A 19,276-nucleotide genomic window follows, 5' to 3' on the forward strand; every position below is an offset into this window, starting at 1 on the left:
CATATTTCTACTCTGCTGGGGGCAAGTTGGAGATACTATTATTAATATAAATAATTTAGAAATACTGTATTATATCTAGGCTTGAGGCTTGAAAGATATTATTTATATATAATATAAAGACCTGATTACTACTACGCGGTTCGCTGAAGATATATAAGCAGATATTATTATATATTACAAACAGCTGGATAATAATAAGTATTACCAGGAATATTTTAAGATTATTATAAAGTTAGTAAGTATTATATACTTAATTAAAAGAAATTATTAAAATATATTTATGACCTGTTATAGTCAGTATATAATCCAGATACTAGCTAATCTACTATTAAATAAATAACTCAACTTAGTCCTAAATAAAGATTTATCTAATATAATATTTATTATATACTTCACAACCGTTACATTAAAATAGAGTATTGAAAGGGGTAAGAATATAGTTAATATTAAGTTATAGATTTATATTACTGCTAGTACCGTAGAAAACAGTAATGATTTCTTTATTATTATTATTATAAAGAATCCATCTATTAATATCAATTTAAGAGTTGTAAATTTTCTTTTTTTTAATAATAATTAACAGAATATTGCACAGGTTGGTGTAGGCAGCTTAAAAGATAATAACTATTTTAATTAAATAACTGTAGAGATTTTCTGAGATATTCTATATAAAGACTACTAGAGTATTTCCTACGGTTACTACAATAGTAATAATATATTTTACGGAGAATTACTTTATCTTAAAATACATATATCTAAAGCTGGTTAAAAATAGATTAACAAATAATATATAAAGCCAGTTAATTAAGGATTTATAAAAGTATATATTTCTTAAATAAACTACTAAAAGACTAATTTAAAATAAAAATAAGAAGTATTTAATAATTATCTCATATTACCTGAGACTATATTATATAGTAGTATAGCTTCTAAGTATACTCAGTAAATATATTTCCAGCTTTTACTGAGAGATATAATAATAAGATCTTGAAATTAGCTTATTTTATATACAGAGTTACACGCGACTGACTTTACTAGAGGATTAGTATAATATCTATTTCTGTATATCTCTAGATTTAATACACCAGAGCTTATTTATTAAACTAGTCCAGAGCTTCTGTTCTTTTCAATTTTAGATATTCCAAAGACTTTAATATTCTGCTATAGATTTCCTGAAGTATGTCTAATATAGATCACTATAATTTTTAATATTTCAGCAAAGACTACTGCCGATATCGACACCACTATAGATATTTAAGTATTTTATAATAAAATAAGTAGAAAATGGTCTTTAAGTAAAGATCCAAACTCATGTATCAGTATAATATCTTCAGGATCTACTGGTGGACCCCCAAGCAATTCAAATATTTATATATTTTTAAATAAGAATACTATAATTATCTAATATAGTTTGATTATTAAAACATAGTAAAAATTATTAAGATAAAGGCTAGATTAAGCGGCTTAGATATTGACATTTATTAATCTAGATAAACTAGAAGGGATATAATAGGCAGAATATAAAATATCTTTTTGAGTATCACACTGGCCAGCTACGAGGCAAATCAATGTAAACATACATAGTCTATAGGTAGCTATGTTTGCGTCTCAGTTTTCTAACTTTGACAGGCTATAGAGCTGTCTCAATACCCCGGCGAGGGAGGCTATAATGCTGGCAGCCAAGATTCTCTCAAAGAAGTAAGATACCGGCAAATGTGTCAGTATTTACAACACAACAATGTCTCAATCCCAAATTGGCACCTGCCTATAAAATTGAGTGTTTGAGGGACAAAGAAGAAAATTTATATTCAAAACCCTTGCATCTATATAACTAGATATATTCTAATTTGGGAATATTATCTCATGAAATGGTTGCTGGTCTGCTACTTATAAAATCAATAAGAACTCCAGTTTTGCCCGGTTGTTATAATTAATAATATTATAAACTAGGCCATGCCTGAAGCAAGAGACTAGTCTCTCTGTCTTTAATTTCATATAATATCTTACTTTCTTACTTTCTTTCTCTTTTTTTTATATACTGAGTAGCTTGTATGGCTTATAGTAAATAAGATATTAATTATTTCTTTTTATATAAAATACTTAGAGTAAAAATAGGATAATCTTATAATCTCAGCTACTAGAAGCAAGCCTAAGACTAGAATAAGTAATATAATATTATATTTATCTCTAGCTTCTAAAGTGATTCTGGTTCTTCTAGTACTTGCCTAACATTATAAAACTACTCAGTAATTATTAATAATATACTTAATTTATACTAAAAGACTACTACAGTAATGGTGAAAGTAATAAGCATACTTATAAAAATAAATATTATACTCTGTAAATACCCACCGCCTCTGAATAATAAAAATAATAATTAGAAACAGTAATATTAATAATATTGGAAAATGCAGTATAGTCTGAACTATAAGTTTAAATAACTAGTGTAGTTCCTACTGGATACTATTTATAGTATATTAAGAATAATAATAATTATCTCTATATCTGAAATATATTAAGAGCACTGAGACTTGTAGACCAAAATTTATATTTTTTTTTATGTCTATTATTAGTATAATTACAAATTCCAAGTTATAAAAGTTTAAGTCTGACTATCAGATTATTAATATTATAATAATTTTATCAGTACTTTATAATATATAAGATAATAATTTTATTATTATTCTTAGTCCCACAAGAATCAGTGTACTGTATAGTTATTTTTTTTAAGATACAGCACATAGCTAGAAGGACAAGGGCTAGTATATTTAAAATCAGTCTAAAATAGTATACTTAGTATTATATAACTAAGTAATTAAAATAAAAATCTTAATATTTAAATACCTGTCACATATTACTCAAGAAAAAATTCTATTATAGTATAGTACTAATATCCAGTAAGCCTTTAAAAAATTAATTATTATAGAGTACTCCGGAGTATATATACTACTTTTAAATAGTAGCAGTTACACCTCTAAAAATAAATAATTAAAAAAATCTTTATTTAGTTATTTATAATAAGATCTTAATTATTAGATCAGAATCCAGAGTCTAGACTTTAGATAATCTTAGCTTATAAAAGCTATGGCTATATTAATTACTAAGATTAATAATATAAAATCTGAACAACTTATTTAGGCTTTTCTGTAAATTAAATTAAAATAATATTTTTATTATATATTCTCTTTATTAAAAGCATATATATACTTCTGTAAGAAGGAACTAAGGCTTATATAATAAAGAAAAAATTAATTAAAATAATTAAATTAAGATTATAAATAACTAGAAACATGCGAGCAAGCAGGATAAGATAATAAAGTAAAAAATACTTTTATTAGCTGAGCCAGATTAATATAAATTATAAGATTTATTTAATATTTTAATATTATTTATTTCTTAATTATTTATTTAAACTTTAGTCTCTTACCATATCTGCTGCTGATTAGAAAGATAATAATTTGTATATATAATAACCTAGAATCCCAGAGATTCTTATTTGATTTTGAATTCAAGTTATTAATCAAGATAAAATACTGGATATAAATCAGTATTCTTTATAAAGACCAGTTTTATATAGTTTTTATATTTATATACTAGAATATTTAAGTAGACAGCCAGAAGTAGCCAGGCTATCTTACTATAGTATTAGTTTATAAAGTTTAAGTTAGTTCTTATCTAATCAGCCATATCTTATAACAGCCACTTTTTACTACTGGAATATTTTTAGTAATCTTTATATTAGACAAAACTCGGTGTTCGGCAGTATAAATAATATATTATTATTAATAGAACTTTGATATTACTAATCAGGCTTATTTAAATAAATATTAATTAGTTAATTATCTATATTAATTAGATATATTAATAAAATTACAAAGTATTATTTACTGGGAATTCTTTAATATATATCCACGCGGCCTGAGATTTAACCTAATTTAAGAACTTTATTTATTAATTGGCTATATAAAGGGGGGCTAATTATAATAGTAGTAATAAATCTTAATAATATAATTTCTTTATTCTAGTTTATTTTATTTGTCTATAATATTTTTATCTAATTCTTAATAATTAATGGATCTCACCACATCTTAACAGTTTTGATAACCTTAATATTATTATATTATAACAGTTTCTAATAATAATTTATTTCTTAGACTGTCTTCAGCAGACCCAGATAATGAATATAATATAAATTAATTATAAATTTTCTGATACAGAATTCTACAGGCATGTAGGAAATTAAGAAATAAAATAAAAATTCTTTTATAATATAATATTATCTAGAATTATATTTTTATATAGAAAGTTATCTCCATACAAACCAACCTTAAACTTTAATAAAAAATAAAATATAATTTTTAGAGACAATACTACTAGATTATTAATTAATTAATATTAAAAGGTATGGTGCACTGTTCAGGCCTATATATTAAAACTAGCAGAACTGTACTAATCTATTTATAGAAATAATATCTGATTAGAAATAAATACCCCAGGGATAATACAGACTAAAGTTAAGCGGGGTTGCCTTGTACCCTCTTTAGAAATCATGATTTATCTTATGGGGACTGTACTCTACCTGCTAAGGTAGGTGGCAGGTTGTGGCATGAAGGGAGTCAGGTGGTGTGGCAGTAGTGCCTCTCATAATTCATTGCTGGAGCTTTACTGCAGTTGTCCAACTTTTCGTTACTCCCCAGCTTCTATACTGTCCAGCATTCGATCAGTACTAAAACTGGTATGGTCCTCGCGACCCTCACTTCAGTCAATTGTACCATTTAAGCCCCGGGTTGCGATAAAAACTCTACTATAGCCATTAGTATATACAGCATGATCACCACACGTACAACCTTCGTTTGCCTGGGGAAAATATTGCATGAACCAACCATGGCATCTTATTCACGGGCTGTACTAGCGCGGTCATAATATCAAGGATGTTGTGATTGGGGATGGGATTTAATTCTGTTTCCGCCTCGAAATGCAGGCGCAGGATAACGTAGTCTCTATACGTCGCGGTAGCCTAAATGCCGGCTGAACCAAAGCTAGTAACAAAGTGATATTATCTACTGATCCTACTATAAACAGGGTGGAGGTAACCTCTGCATAGACCAGAGCTCTTGATTCATACGGGTTCTATCTGGAGCGGCGAAGTGAGGCACTGTCTTCCTTGCTCGCGTGCTAGGGGAACTGAAGGCTATGAGACTATGAACTGGACAAGTAACCTAATATACTACCTTTCTGTGTCTCCTCGTCAGAATCCATTGGTTAGTAGTAGTCAATACATCAATATATATTCCACTACCGACTGACACAATACTATCCTCAGCGGTACTCGATTGCTTAACTAGACAAGAGCATAAACAGAGTAAATACGCTCAAGTGCATCACCAGTTTAGTTGCTCAACCGCAGACTGGTGCCCCTCTTGGTCGCCATAACACGCATCACAGACAGCGTCTAGTTGGACAAATTATCGTTGAGTTGGCTTGCTATTATCTTTTGGCCTGCCACCAATATCTATAGATCTGTTAACGTGGTGGTCAGTCCCCCACATCTGCTTAACTTACTGCTTGTGAGACAGCCCAATCTGTGTTCTTATGCATGCCCACGCCCCATGAAGCGATGTTTCCAGCTGTACTCAGTCTGATAAAAGACGTCATCGTATCCTGGCTGGCTATATATTGCAGTTGGTTGTCCAGTACCTCGTAGTCGTAACCGACTGACCTAAAGGCATCAAGTATGGTAGGCAATAGTTCACCTCCAGTTGCTTCAAGTTCATGGTCTGAGCCCTGTACTGAAATTTTAAGTTGGATGTATGTAGCATCCCGATTTCCTGTGGCCTGATTGGCTCTGCAATTCAGCAGCCGGAATCGTTCAGATTCAACATGCATATAGTGTTTCCGGAACAAGCGACATATAGTCTCCCGGGTAACCTCAAAGCCACTGAGATTCGCATGTGCTTTCACGACCTGCGTAAATTCAATTTCCAAATCTCGCGGCATATCAATATCAAGACTCTCTTTGAGAAGCCAGGCAACGCCGCCTTTGCCACTTTGAGAGTTCACCCTCACAATAGCTTCGTGTTGCCTGCCCAGATCAACTGGATCCATGGGGAGATATGGCATTTTCCACTTGGACGCCCGTGTAGCTCCAAGTCTCTCACTTTCTTTGAGTTTGTTATATCCCTTTCGTATGGCATCCTGGTGTGTACCGGTAAATGTGCAAAATACATATTTCCCTGCATAGGGTGCTCTAGGATGGACGGCGATCTTTGTGCACTCCTCCACCATAGCGACAACCTCGTTCAAATTGCTCAGGTTAACTCTGGGTGAAACACCGTGAGTATATAAATTGAGAGCCAACGTGACGAGATCGACATTTCCAGTGCGTTCGCCATTCCCGAATAGACATCCTTCAACTCGGTCTGCACCAGCCAACTGAGCCATCTCGGCTGCTGCCACGCCGCATCCTCGGTCATTGTGGGGATGAACTGATACGCAGACCTTTTCTCGCTCGGAGATACCGCGGCAGAAGAGCTCGATCTGGTCGGCGAACACGTTTGGCATTGTTGCTTCGACAGTCGATGGAAGATTGAAGATGATTTTGTTCTCAGTTGTGGGTCCCCAGGCTAATTTCACAGCTTCGCAAATTTCAATTGCGTATTCCACGGATGTATCTTGAAAGTTCTCCAGTGTAAACTCAATCGTCCATTCAGTTTTGTGCATCTCAGCATCCGAGGACTCTTTCGTGAGTTCACGAATCTTCATTACACACCGAACAGCGAGGTCTATTATGTCCCCCTTTGTCATTTTGAAGACGACTTCGCGGAAAAGATCAGACGTAGAGAGGTGGATGTGCAAAATGACTTTCCTTGCACCCCGAACAGCCTCAATCGTCCTTTGTATAAGTTCCTCGCGACAAGGCGCCATGACTTGGATCCACGTGTCATCAGGCACAGTACCAGGGGTACTTATGAGGTGTCGGGTGAAATCGAACTCGGTTTGTGAGGCAGAGGGATAAGAGACCTCGATCTCTTTATATCCCAGCTTGACTAGGGTTTGGAAATAGCGTAGTTTGTCATCACCATTCATTGGCTTTTTTAGTTAGCAGATTGAGATAGCAGTATATGTGGAGTAGGTTACCTGGACTAATGCCTGGTTGCCATCTCTGAGGTCGGTTGAAAGCCATCGGGGAGCTTGAGTCAAAGTCTGAGTAGGCCAGTTCCTATTGTATACATACGGCTGAGGAGAAGCATAATATTTGTCCGACGGTGTAGGTAGCCTGGGAATTACAATCTGTATTAGCTAGTAGGCTCTGCAGTAGGGGGAGAACTTGGACTAGATATACATGTTGTCCTCTTCGGTAGGGTTGAATATCGCGTGTGTAGAGCAAATAGCACTATTTGTCTGCTGGACAAGGTGTCGGGATGAATAGCCACTCGCCTTTCATATGAAGAAACAAGTAGGCTGGGTTGTTGGAGGGCGGAAAGGTAATGGTGGCACGAATCATGTTATTTATATATGAAGCATGGCCAAGAAACCCGTCAGTATGACTATGAGCATTCTCCGGTTGGTTCACATGAACCTAAGAAGGTACGATTCAGTGAATCATAAACAGGGAACGCCACGGTGCTGTACTGCTGTAGCATAATACATTAAACCGTCCATAGCTCTCCCTTCCAATGAACGACAACTTTACCCATTCCGACAACAGGTGGTGGTCAGATAGATCCTTCATGCTGTGTAACATACTTTGGTCACCCGTGAAGACCTCGTGCATTATCACGCTCGAGATCATGTCGCTTATCTTGCCCAGATCCGACAACAAAAGCAAAAATATCCTAGGATGGTAACTCGATTCAGGTTCAAATCCCGGTTTGTGATGAGAATTGCCGTGCAAGCCGGTGGCAAAGCTCCATATTTGCAGTAATTGGTTACCTTTCATCCAAATTGAAATATCTGAACGACAAATAATTCCTGTCGTGTCACCATATATACATATCCTAACCTATTTTGGAAATACCATGTCTATCAACAATCTCAGCTGAGTCGGCAACTCCGAGTCAACGAGGATACGATTGAAGGGGGTGCACGATTCTCCTGTGTGATAAAGGCATGGGGTTCCTTTGTAAGGTGATAGGGACTAACATTATCCACACACCATGTCAGCCAACCACAGCGATATGTCGACTGCTGATGCAGTGAGTTCTGAGAGGCCTGCGCCCCCGCATACCATCTTTGATAGATCCCAGAAGCGTTTGTTAGCCGCACTTGTGTCCACCGCTGCTACATGTAAGTCACTATCCATGTATATGACAATACTGCAGACACCTCTAATAAAATCAGTCTCAACGCTGGCATCAAATATTTATTTCCCTGCGGTGCCCTCCATTGCCCAGGGTTTGAATGTCTCTGTTGAGCTCGTCAACCTTTCGATTACCGCCTATCTTATCTTCCAAGGCATAGCGCCTAGTCTCTGGGGACCGATTTCAGACGTTAAAGGTCGCCGAACAGCATACATCGGTACCCTCTTCGTAGCAGTCTGTGCATGTATCGGCCTCGCAGAGACCAGGAACTATGCCATGCTTGTCGTTTTCCGATGCTTGCAAAGTACTGGATCTGCTAGTACGGTTGCTATTGGATCAGGCGTGATTGGGGACTTTACTACCCGAGAAGATCGTGGGGGGTTCATGGGATTCTTTCAAGGAATGATGTTAATTTCCATTGCCATTGGGCCTGTTATAGGGGGGGCACTTGCAGGGTCGCTTGGATGGAGAACTATATTCTGGTTTCTCTCTGTTTACAGCGGAGTATTGCTTACCATGATCGCTCTCTTTCTTCCTGAGACGTTGAGGTCTATTGTGGGAAATGGTGCTCAGCTTCCCTCGTCAAGGATCGGAAGTTATCCCCTTACACTCTACCAGCGCTTCACCAAAACAAATTGGAGCGAAACTGCAGCATATAACCAGCTGGCCCCCAAGAAACGAACTGACCTTCTAGGACCCATCCGCATCTTGATCAGCAAACAAGCAGCTCCGCTGGTACTTTTCTTTGCTGTATACTTCGCCGTCTGGCAAATGACGATCACGGCTATGGCAACCCTCTTCAAGGAACATTATGGTTTGACAGAAATTCAATCCGGATTAACCTTCATCGCCAATGGTGCAGGATCTATGATTGGAACCCTCATCACAGGTAGGATCCTCGACAAGGATTATCGCCGTATCAAAGAACGACATCTCGCAGAAACAACACCCTCAGGAGAAGAGAAGGTTTTTCCACTTGAACGAGCCCGTCTTCGTCTGGTTCCTATCTTTGCTGGTCTACAATGTCTCTCAGTCATGCTATTCGGCTGGACTGTTCAATATTCGTCCCATGTCCACATCTCCATTCCCATTATCTCATCGTTTATAACTGGATGGACAGCTGTATCCAACCAATCGATAGTGACAACCTATCTAGTGGATGTATTCTATGATAGTAGTGCTGCTGCAAGCGCAAGTTTGAATATGGCACGTTGTTGCCTGGCTGCTGGGGGCTCGAGTTTTGTCATACCCATGGTGAATGGTGTCGGATGCGGAGTGGCTTTCACAATATGTGTTGCAGCGCAGATTTGTGCGACTGCTGGCCTAGTGATACAATGGAGGTATGGTGGTTCCTGGAGGAATGAGATGGAGAAGATGTTGAGTCGGTGAGCCGGTGGGTAGCATGGCTACATAGTCAAAAATTGCTTTGCAGCATCCTGTTCTACACAGAAATCGGTCATGGAATAACGTTGCGTACTGCACAAGGACCTTACGCCTTCTTCGATAAGCCTAGGTAGAGGTCCGTGGGTGAATTATACTGATGGCCGTTTCCAATGCTATTCGGTACTTTTTTCACCGTCTCCAGAGCTGTTCGAGCTATAGGTGCGAGTAGCTTAAGTAGAAGCTGCCGAAAACTATCTTACCTGTGTCTGGGACAGCGACTTATCATGTAGAAGGTCCGATACACGCAAGGAAAACGCCATATGTTGTAATGTCTCATGATAATAGTATTATAACGGTCGTGTAATCTTCTCTCTTCATGGAAGAGTTATCTTATCTCTATATATTATCCATGTAACACACAAGGCTAAGCTTACATACATATATACGTTTCACTTGCTTTTGTATGTATACATCTAGTTCTCTCCTTTCCATAATAATAAAGATATACTCTATATTTAGGATTTGCATTAGGTTTCTAATGGTAATTCAAGGTGTCATGTGACATAGAGAGAGGCACTATATGAGCTTAAGATTACCGGATTGCACATTGTCGCCAAGCATCCGGTCACAGATGGAGTAGAATGCATGGTGTATCGTTCAATTGTATCAGATAGTCTGTTTTTGATATCGCATTTTACGTGCCTTGTCATATTTCAAACCGTAACGCCAGGTCAACAAGTGGAATAAGCGTCTGGGCGAAAGGGCTCACGACAAGGGACGGGCATTGATTTCTGTGTATCGATCTATGAATAAACCTGATTTCCGCGATCTCTAACTACACTTCCATGGGTTGTCATAACTTCAACATCTTCTAGTCACCTAGCATCGATCCGACCGACTGTCTAAGTAATGAGGCATGTTGCGATTCGTAGGCCAACATCCCATTTTGCTTCAATGTGGTGACAAATTCCTTCCAGTAATCTACAATGTTCCTGTTCACCTTAGCGTGGAAATTTTTGTACTCGTGCTCGCGGTCGGCATTCTCCCACCGCAGTAAGTAGACGAGACACCGAGCATGTTGCCCTTGGAAGAGCACCGGTCGATCAAGCCATCCATGTTGCCAGTCCGTTAGCCCTGCCAAGGGGTACACATCAGAGCCAATGAGAATTCCAAGGTTGTATGGATTGGTGCGGTTCAGCTCCTGAATCTGTGAGCGCGCCAGATCCTCAGGAAAATACACGGCCATGAGCTCGTAGTACTCTATTGCACCAACATACTGGTTCCGGAACGCGCCGTCATGGAATGCAGCCCCAAGTGTCTGGGACAGATCAATCATAGATACTTGGACGGATCGCTCGCAAGCCCAACCGGCAAGGGTCTCGGTAAGGCACTGGTACTCGTCTGAGTTGATAAATGTGTTGCGCATATCCGCAGAGCTCCACGCTGGGAACGACGTCAGATCTTTATTTTCGTGGATATCCCAATTTGCTTGACAGAAATGTGACTTGGGAGACTAACACAGCATGAGCCATTCGGTGTGTGGTGCTTCCACGGGGTACGTCCGTCTAAATCTTAGATGACGAAGGTAATCAGATTGCTTGAAAATATTTTGGAAGAGTCTAGTAATGGAGTCGGCTGCATCGTGATGTGTCGCGCCTGTGCCTGGGTTCAATACGATCCAATCGACCAACTTGGCGTGTTTGCCGGTTCCATGCGGCTGCCTCAGCGCGAAAGTTGACGCGTCGCGGGAAGCTTCTGGAAAGAAGTTTGGGAATTCGTGTTTTGCTTGCGCTCTGGTGACAGGTGGCATTGTTTGTGTGAAGATATGAAATTGTGAGAGAAATCAGGGTGGACTGCAGGTGGGCAACAGGTGGACCATGCCGGACGCATCTAAGGAAGGGGAGTCGGTCGCTCTGGTTGTGAGACAAATTATCCTGAATCCCGCCAAGCCTTTGGGTCCCCCCCCCCCCCGCGGAAAAAAATGGGGATATTTACTAAACCTAGAAACATAACTATTTGAAAATACATATTGGTCTGTTGATTTGAGAAAGGATAAGAAAATCAGTAAGTTCGAACTTCGGCTGATCGGACCTCAGATCCTAATATTTTCATTGAAAACGGTTTGATTAATATGTAATGACTACAATTAGGTGTATACCAAAACGAACATATCCTTGATACTCTTTCTCACCTCTGTCTTGCCGAAGTATATATCTACATGGAGCGTACTGCAGCCAGCGATGATGAATCAAAGTACATTGATAGTAATCTTACAACAGAGCACAATCGCATTCACAATAGAAATCCAGTACTAGTGAGCCTTATGCGGATTTTGTAAACATTACGCTTTCTACTTGTATTCTTTCTGTCACCTGAACCCCGGCACTACTCACCGGGTCTCTAGCGGCATACACTCAGTGGCTGCTCATATTCCTTCTTCAAAAAAAAAAAGGTTTACTGCCTACTGTGCGGTCCCCACAACACTCGGCAGTAATTTGTAGTGAACATGGTGTCGAGGAAGCTCTGACGCGTTCGCCTTGCAGGTTGCTAACAAACCAAGCTGACCCGTTTTACCCAGCATGTGCTTTGGTATTCCCAATTGCAGTACAGCATCATCGCCTGAGATAAGTGATAGTTCGAAGTGTCTCATCTGGCATTTGGTGCTAATACGCTTTGAGGTAGGAGTCTATATTGTGAGGATTATACCAGTTTCTTTCCGTCGTATGTTTCCGGGATCCAGGCCTTATTGGCGACATCCCACTTGCTATGCTCTGCATAAACAAAACAGTGGCTAGTTCATGAATGAATGTAAGTAAAGGTATGGATAATGAGTCTTCGCCCAGTCTTCAATCCATACCCATAACTGTCCGGAGCTTTCCATTGTCCAGGTGCCGGTGTGAGGTTGACGACCTCTGCTAGCTGAATGCCGGCGTGGTGTCGACAGAAGCCTGCACGCCAACAAACGAGTTGCGAGTGCAGACAAGGGACTGTAATCGCTGGGGTAATCAACCGACACATTAAGACATCTTGAATTCCAGGTCAACGGTATTACAATCGACAGGCCATGTACTTGCCATCGGGATTGGCTTACGCACCGCCCATACTAAATGGGGCACAAGGAAAACCCGGATCATCCCCTTATCGTGGCTTCTGGCCTCTTCCCACTACGGATTAGCGGGACCCTGATCTTCCGCCCTTAACCTCAGCCTCGTGGGGCGTGAGAGGACTGTTGCTCTCATCAGCTGCCACGTCCCCGTCAACGCATCCCACGAGCCCACCACCACCCGGACGCAACCGCCTTGAGAATATCTAAAAAAAGTAAAATATCCTTAGCAAAACATCATTACTGCATCAGCCAAAATCTGGGGAGCTTCCCACGCGGAGCTAATGACCCGGCCCGACACAGTCCGTTCCATTCTTTGTGAAGAGCCATGGATTTGGAATGACGGGTCAAGTGAGATTACATTTCACGAAGATGGAACAGGAAAGGTGTGTTCAGCAATTAAATAGCCTCCTTTCCGCACAAATTGACCCTTGCCATGCAGCTGTTTTGCTCTACCGAGTACACTTGTTGGATTTTTGCCGAATTTGACTGGAAACCGCATAATTCTGCGCATCTCGATCGTACCATTGAGCATTCCAAGATAATCGGCCACTTTACCATCGAGATGACCCTCACAAAGCGACGACCACACGATATCTGGTACAAAGGGAAAGTCAATGAACATTGGCTAAACCAAGGGGCATTTTGCGCAAAAACGTATCATATAACAATTGAGTACGGTCGTTTTAGGAACCAATTCGACGTCAAGCATAAGGTTTTGGATGGCTCACTATATGCGCTGCGCATAGTTCTTGATCCCTCGCCATTTCCGCCGGACGAGGAGTGGAATGACGAAAGTTACGGACCGCATGCGATGAGACTCTGGGAGTGTACAGAATTTAACGCTAGAAAATATCTCAACGAAAGACTGAACCTATGGGAAAGGCTGATGACTTGGTGCAATAATTGGATGAGGTGATTTATAATAGGAGAACACGCGAGGCCATTTACTTGTACAGTAGATTGATTCCTAGAAGTACTCCTATATGAAATCCGACTTCCCTGGCTCACGGTACTCGGAATATAATAATATAGTTGTGCCATACTACAAGTGATCATCTCATGGTCTTGTGTCGAACAAACGGCGATTTCGGTTGAACATGTCGACAAAACTAACGCAAAGGGGCAGAAGTCGGTCAACCACGGAGACAGCTCTAGTCGCACTGATTGATGCTGGCTTATTGTGTTATTGTCACTCTACCGCCCAATTACGGGCCACACTATGGTGGCCAAGAATCTTGAATGCACGTGAGAGTTAGGCTGGACTTTGGCTGCTACTGGGCATACCTCACCTAACCTGGTATACTAGCGGAATCAGAATGGGTACGGCGGTGATTAGCAGCCATCGGGTAGTTGGGGCGCGTCTCCGGAAAGGCCCATCGATTTTTTGACAAGTCAAGAGATCGACGTCTCAGCAATTCGAAAACGGGCGCCGCCACATAAACTTTTATGAACAGGATCACAAATTGTGTATGGCAGGGACCGATTCAATAAAATTCTCTCTGCTCCTCAACAACCGCCAGCCGCCCGAATCCCAGATGTGTTATCCAAACATAAGATCCCTCCCCTATCAAACAGGCACCGCCTCGAATAACGCATTGGATCCAGTTCCCTGAAAACCCGACCGCCATACTTTGACTACCCTGAATTGAGCCTTCTCTAATAGTCCCAACCACTGCCTCTCTGTCCGTTCCAGTGATCCATAGAGCTCCATCATAATGATATCCATTGAGGATGAAAACCCGGGTGCATTCATCTCGGGCAGGACATTCTCATTGATCAGTAGCACTGAGTCGGTGGCCATGGCATCATGAACACGCCTAAGAACCTCCAGGGCCTGTTTATCAGGCCAATCGTGTAAGACAGTTCGCATATAGTATACTTTCGCCCCTTTAATGGGTTGTGGGTCAAACATGTTATGGCCCATGGCTTTCACACCTTCAATGAGCGGCTCTTGGATGTCCTCAATGACCTTTGGAAGATCCTGAACGATCAGCTGGTCTCTTATCTCGGGATGCTTGCGCTTGAAGCCGGAAAGGTCGTGGCCCTTGCCACCGCCGATGTCCACCAGGAGGACACGGTTTGGGCCACTGGTAGTGACCAGCTTCTCCTGCCATGGATAGTAGTCATACCATTGCACACCTTCCAATGAGCGATTGCCAATCTCCATCACTGTATTGAAGGCATGTAGCTCCTCTGGATTGTGCTGTATCCACTCGAAGTAATGTTCCTTTGTCCCAAAGGCAAGCTGGAAGGTCGTGTCGTAGGCATCTTGAGGGTTACGGTATCCCCTTGCCTCGAAATAGTCATAGGAGTGTACCGAAGCCTTCATGTCCGAATGGCTTGTTACATATGAGCCACGATTATTTTCCATTGAAAGACGGCAAAAAAAGACCTACAAATGTTTGATGACCTCACTGGGCGGACTACCAGAAGCGAACATGGTTGCTAGCGGCAGCGCCCGGTATTTCTCCACCCCCGTCTCTTCGAAGACGTGGTTCGCACACAGCACCCGCATGATACGCACTGCAGAAGCGAATGACCATTAATATAGATATCCTGACTATCAGGGATGTATCTTGGCAGATAATAGAATGAAATGAGAAAAATGAAACAGAAATGGTCGTGACCACAAAAAAAACCTGAGAGGACCCCTGAATCCACAATATTGTTCCAATAGGCAAGGAGGCTGGGGAATAAAGAAAGAAAGAGAAACCGGGAAAACTAGAAAAACAGGACAGAGACTGTCACAAAAAGTGAAGCCCGCAGACAGAGAAAGATACAAAGGGAAATAAGGAAAAAAAAAAGGGTCAATGCAAGGACTTACCTAAGAGGGCTTTGTCCCCCTTGGTATTCTCGTCCAGGGCATCAGCGCTCATTTCGCCGTTCTTCACCGAGGCAAACGCATCGAATATACCCATTCCGATGGCGACTCGAATAGCAACTAGGCCATGGTGCTTCAGAGTTGTGCCCAGCATTAGTTTGAGAGCATGTTTGTAAACAGGTAACGCCGATGACTTACGCCAAAGCAAAGATTGCGAACGGTGAGGAGAGGTGGTTCCACGGCAACGCGGAGCTTGTCGATGGCATCCAGAAGCTGGTACCGATCTGCTTCGGCGATGTCATCTCCGGGGGTAAGCTTGGCTAGGGTGCTGTTGACAGCAGCGGTCAGTGCATTCACAGTATCGGCCATTGCGAGAGAGATGATCCGAAGTTTTGGGATAGAGGTATACACTGAGAGACCGGGCGATACCAGGTTTGGGACAGGGAAATACTTTATACTTCTGTTGATCTTTTTGTGTTCCTAATTTTAGTCGAAGTGCAAGTAGAGATATAGGGACATTCATTGATGTGGAAATTGACCTATATAGTACGGGCCATCTACATTGGTCATCTCCAGTTTCCCCCGTCAGCACTAATGCATAGCAATGTGCTTAGACAAAGGAAAGCGAAGGCACTAGCAGATAGAAGTCCCAATTAGTTTAGCACGACTGACATCTGCGCCGATCGACAGAGTACGAGGAGTCTTCCGGTGACATTTCATACATATGAATGTGACAGTACTGAGAACATGCGGGACGCAAACGAATTCAGCCAACCAGCTAGTTTCTCTTTACCAATGTTTCTATTACCCGGTGGAATTTAGCCGTTTGAACCACCATGAGACTCTAGCCCAAGTCGGTCGCGTAGGTAAACGTCTCCACCAAGGACAGCCTTGCGGCGCGAACGAGGTTACCCCACTCGTCATTGGTTCGCTCCCTGGCCGCCAAGCACGCCATCATGGCGATATCTATCCATCTCAACCACCCGAGGCCCAGCGCCATGTCGACGAAAAGGGTCGTGGTCTGATTGCCCCCACCATCCAGGTCCGCGTCAATGTTCTGATTATTGGTGGGATCGTCTCTACCGCAGGTGAGACGGTCCAGCTGAAACACATCCATCAAGGTGGGTTGACCATGGCGCTGGGAGGTCATCCAAAGACTGAAGTCCTTGGAAATATGGGGGCTTATCCATCGTCCAGGCGAAAGCTGTCAACTTAGTTCCGTGCGCCTACTGGAATGCCGTTTGGCTGGCATCGGATGAATTGCGATACCCGCTAGACTAGCAACAGGAAGGATGGAAGGGTCTGCCAGGCGGAGAGCTGGATTCCGACCCTAGGTACGCGTTAGTAGGGAGCCGGTGGAGCATGGCACAGTTTGTATTGCCTTATGGTGATTGATTCCTACTTCAAAACCGCCTCGTAGTACTAGTCTAAACTCGCTTCATGAACCAGGCCAAACGTGGACAAATACCGGAGGATACGGCCTGAAACTCCGGGCATTTAGGTAACATTGGCGATTGACAACTAACAGGTATGGGGAGGAGGAGGGGCACCCTTACGCAGCAATAGGCTCTGCGCCCCGGTCGTCTCCGCGTGCTCTGCCAGGCAGATGTCAGTACTATTAGGATCCAACCTACGGTGGATCCGGCCCCGGGAGATCTCTGCCAATCAACGGCTCATCGAATGTCAAGAACTACTATGTATTTCCAGCTGCACTAGCCACTCGAGTGGCCGGAGTCACGAGTCCAGCTACTTATCATTTCAGTGTGTGGCGCAAGACTCCTTGGAATTTCCACTCTGATTATCGTCTCACACCCTTTCTTTTCAGCGCCTAACGACATCAATGGACACCATTATTCCGAAAGCTTTGAAGAAGGGAGACACTATCGCCTTCATCTCACCCTCCGCACGTCTCAATGAAATCCTACCTGCTCCCCTCGAGCGAGGAAAACTCTATCTGGAGTCGCTAGGCTTCTGTGTCCAGATTATTTTCTCTAACCAAACAACAGCCACTATCGCGGATTCTATTCGAGTTCGATGCGAGGAAATCCATGCCGCATTCCGTGATAGCACGATTGGCGCCATTATTTGCACGATCGGGGGCGCGCATGCGAATGAACTGCTACCTTTCCTCGACTACTCCCTTATTCGATCAAATCCTAAAATTTTCGTCGGCTACAGTGACACTACCTTCCTGCATTATGCGATTCAATCTCAGACCGGCTTGCGCACATTCTACGGACCCAGTGTTCTTACGGATTTCTCTGATTTTCCCAAGCCTATACAACTCACAGTCGACCACTTCATTCGTGTGCTGACTGAAGGGGAAAAGTCGGTGGGTCCACTACCTCGATCCTCTATCTGCTCGAAGGAGCATAGCGACTTCTTGCTTAGCAAAGGGGTACTCGACAAACCGCGGGAAATCGTTGATTCGCCTTCATGGAGATGGCTTCGGAGAGGTCGAGCTACTGGATATCTGTTTGGGGGCACTGTACCTTGTGTCGTGCGTCTTCAGGGGACCCAATACGCCCCCTCTTCGTGGAAAGACAAGATTCTCTTTCTTCAGTCTGCGATGGGCGACAACTTGCAACTGCCGTATTCTGTATCCCAGTTCCGAAACAATCTTGTCGATCTCGCTCTGTCTGGCATATTGCATGAAATTCGAGGACTGGTTGTTGGACGAGGATATAAATACAATACTGATATGCAAAAAGAGCTGGCAAATGTGATACTGGAAGTCTTTGAGGTGATTGTTGGTCGAAGTCGTGAGGAGTTTCCGATTTTGATGAACGTCGACTTTGGCCATACGAGTCCATTCTTGACTTTGCCTATCAACGCATTAGTCAAATTAGATAGCGATCTCGATGAGTTTAGCGTTCTGGAACCTGGGGTGCAGGCTTGACGGGGTAGTGGGACTCTATTCGCTGAGAGAGGTGCGCCGAAACTCTGCCTACGTCTGTAGGGGTCCTCTGTACTGCTGCCTGGAGGCCTGTCACTTTGCTTTAATACAGGTTTACTACTCTTTCGCTTTCCCAAGGTGAGGTCGCCCTCACACGGCATGGCTAAGTAGCAAGATAGACAAGGCTTTCTGAAACTGTGTGAAATTATAGTACACTCCAAATCTCCCGATATAACGAGGGTCAGCAGCACATGTTCAAAAGCGCTACCATGAAACAAAGCACTCCACTGCCACCCTGATCCAAATGAAAGGCGATTAGTCTAAAGCCATCGTATTGAATGAATGAGTGATGGACCCGTGGTATTTCTTTTTTTAACGCCTGGGGCTCTCCAGGAGGGATTGCATTGTGTTCACGCTTATATTACTGCTCCGTACATAAGGGTAGCTAGTGCCTTTAAGGCTAGATTAACAGAATAATCGTTGGCCTAGAACGCAAGAGATAAAGCCATCTCAGCCTATGGAGTGACCGGCAAGCACGTCATTATGGCCACAGCCATCTACGCCGCCGGAGATCCGCCGCCGAAAACCCATTTCGTGGATAAGCAGGCTTTACGATCAGTCGGACACCATCCCCTCGCTGCCTTCTGGGCGAAGTTTCTGAATATCGCTCAATTGTGTCACCTCATACAGACTCCTCATCGGAGCCGTGACCAGCGATGAGGTTCCATTCTCTTTCCTGTCTAGGGCGCATTGTGAAGGTTGTTGGAAAT

General features: G+C 42.2%; 7 protein-coding genes across 7 annotated transcripts; 3 read left to right on the top strand and 4 right to left on the bottom strand.

Moving 5' to 3' along the window:
* Nucleotides 1–5,370: 5,370 nt before the first annotated feature.
* On the bottom strand, nucleotides 5,371–7,792 carry BO79DRAFT_236640 (2-isopropylmalate synthase; the record flags this gene model as incomplete). The annotated part of the gene is made up of 4 exons (XM_025684604.1): nucleotides 5,371–5,512; nucleotides 5,563–7,089; nucleotides 7,138–7,276; nucleotides 7,656–7,792. The coding sequence occupies 4 exons, from the start codon at nucleotides 7,790–7,792 to the stop codon at nucleotides 5,453–5,455; spliced, it is 1,863 nt and encodes a 620-aa protein (XP_025541258.1). The 3' UTR covers nucleotides 5,371–5,452.
* Nucleotides 7,793–8,177: 385 nt separating this feature from the next.
* On the top strand, nucleotides 8,178–9,689 carry BO79DRAFT_143469 (MFS general substrate transporter; the record flags this gene model as incomplete). Its single annotated transcript, XM_025678322.1, has 2 exons — nucleotides 8,178–8,286; nucleotides 8,341–9,689. The coding sequence occupies 2 exons, from the start codon at nucleotides 8,178–8,180 to the stop codon at nucleotides 9,687–9,689; spliced, it is 1,458 nt and encodes a 485-aa protein (XP_025541259.1).
* Nucleotides 9,690–10,358: 669 nt separating this feature from the next.
* On the bottom strand, nucleotides 10,359–11,493 carry BO79DRAFT_262049 (uncharacterized protein; the record flags this gene model as incomplete). Its single annotated transcript, XM_025686547.1, has 2 exons — nucleotides 10,359–11,126; nucleotides 11,202–11,493. 2 exons carry the CDS (start codon nucleotides 11,491–11,493, stop codon nucleotides 10,555–10,557), a joined length of 864 nt encoding a protein of 287 aa, XP_025541260.1. The 3' UTR covers nucleotides 10,359–10,554.
* A 769-nt stretch (nucleotides 11,494–12,262) lies between these two features.
* On the top strand, nucleotides 12,263–13,718 carry BO79DRAFT_244364 (uncharacterized protein; the record flags this gene model as incomplete). Its single annotated transcript, XM_025685362.1, has 5 exons — nucleotides 12,263–12,361; nucleotides 12,479–12,491; nucleotides 12,572–12,579; nucleotides 13,017–13,172; nucleotides 13,229–13,718. 5 exons carry the CDS (start codon nucleotides 12,263–12,265, stop codon nucleotides 13,703–13,705), a joined length of 753 nt encoding a protein of 250 aa, XP_025541261.1. The 3' UTR covers nucleotides 13,706–13,718.
* A 365-nt stretch (nucleotides 13,719–14,083) lies between these two features.
* BO79DRAFT_208299 (O-methyltransferase) lies at nucleotides 14,084–16,054 on the bottom strand. The gene is made up of 4 exons (XM_025682362.1): nucleotides 15,809–16,054; nucleotides 15,614–15,743; nucleotides 15,186–15,312; nucleotides 14,084–15,128 (listed from the first exon to the last, which is right to left on the bottom strand). Exons 1-4 carry the CDS (start codon nucleotides 15,977–15,979, stop codon nucleotides 14,357–14,359), a joined length of 1,200 nt encoding a protein of 399 aa, XP_025541262.1. The 5' UTR covers nucleotides 15,980–16,054; the 3' UTR covers nucleotides 14,084–14,356.
* A 400-nt stretch (nucleotides 16,055–16,454) lies between these two features.
* Nucleotides 16,455–16,760, bottom strand: BO79DRAFT_253211 (uncharacterized protein; the record flags this gene model as incomplete). The annotated part of the gene is made up of 1 exon (XM_025685980.1): nucleotides 16,455–16,760. One exon carries the CDS (start codon nucleotides 16,758–16,760, stop codon nucleotides 16,455–16,457), a length of 306 nt encoding a protein of 101 aa, XP_025541263.1.
* Nucleotides 16,761–17,415: 655 nt separating this feature from the next.
* Nucleotides 17,416–18,733, top strand: BO79DRAFT_208300 (S66 peptidase family protein). Its single transcript, XM_025682363.1, has one exon. It carries the CDS (start codon nucleotides 17,451–17,453, stop codon nucleotides 18,507–18,509), a length of 1,059 nt encoding a protein of 352 aa, XP_025541264.1. The 5' UTR covers nucleotides 17,416–17,450; the 3' UTR covers nucleotides 18,510–18,733.
* The last annotated feature ends 543 nt before the right edge of the window (nucleotides 18,734–19,276 follow it).

This window comes from Aspergillus costaricaensis, assembly GCF_003184835.1.
Source record: "Aspergillus costaricaensis CBS 115574 unplaced genomic scaffold BO79scaffold_10, whole genome shotgun sequence".
Taxonomy (NCBI): domain Eukaryota; kingdom Fungi; phylum Ascomycota; class Eurotiomycetes; order Eurotiales; family Aspergillaceae; genus Aspergillus; species Aspergillus costaricensis.

What these genes read in the sequence shown, in the direction of transcription:
- BO79DRAFT_208299 (XM_025682362.1), bottom strand. Translation starts at nt 15,979, where the DNA reads ATGGCCGATACTGTGAATGCACTGACCGCTGCTGTCAACAGCACCCTA. An exon ending in TTCGCAATCTTTGCTTTGGC is followed by an intron (nt 15,744 to 15,808) that starts GTAAGTCATCGG and finishes ACAACTCTGAAG; the next exon opens with CACCATGGCCTAGTTGCTAT. An exon ending in AGTGAGGTCATCAAACATTT is followed by an intron (nt 15,129 to 15,185) that starts GTAGGTCTTTTT and finishes ATATGTAACAAG; the next exon opens with CCATTCGGACATGAAGGCTT.
- BO79DRAFT_208300 (XM_025682363.1), top strand. Translation starts at nt 17,451, where the DNA reads ATGGACACCATTATTCCGAAAGCTTTGAAGAAGGGAGACACTATCGCC.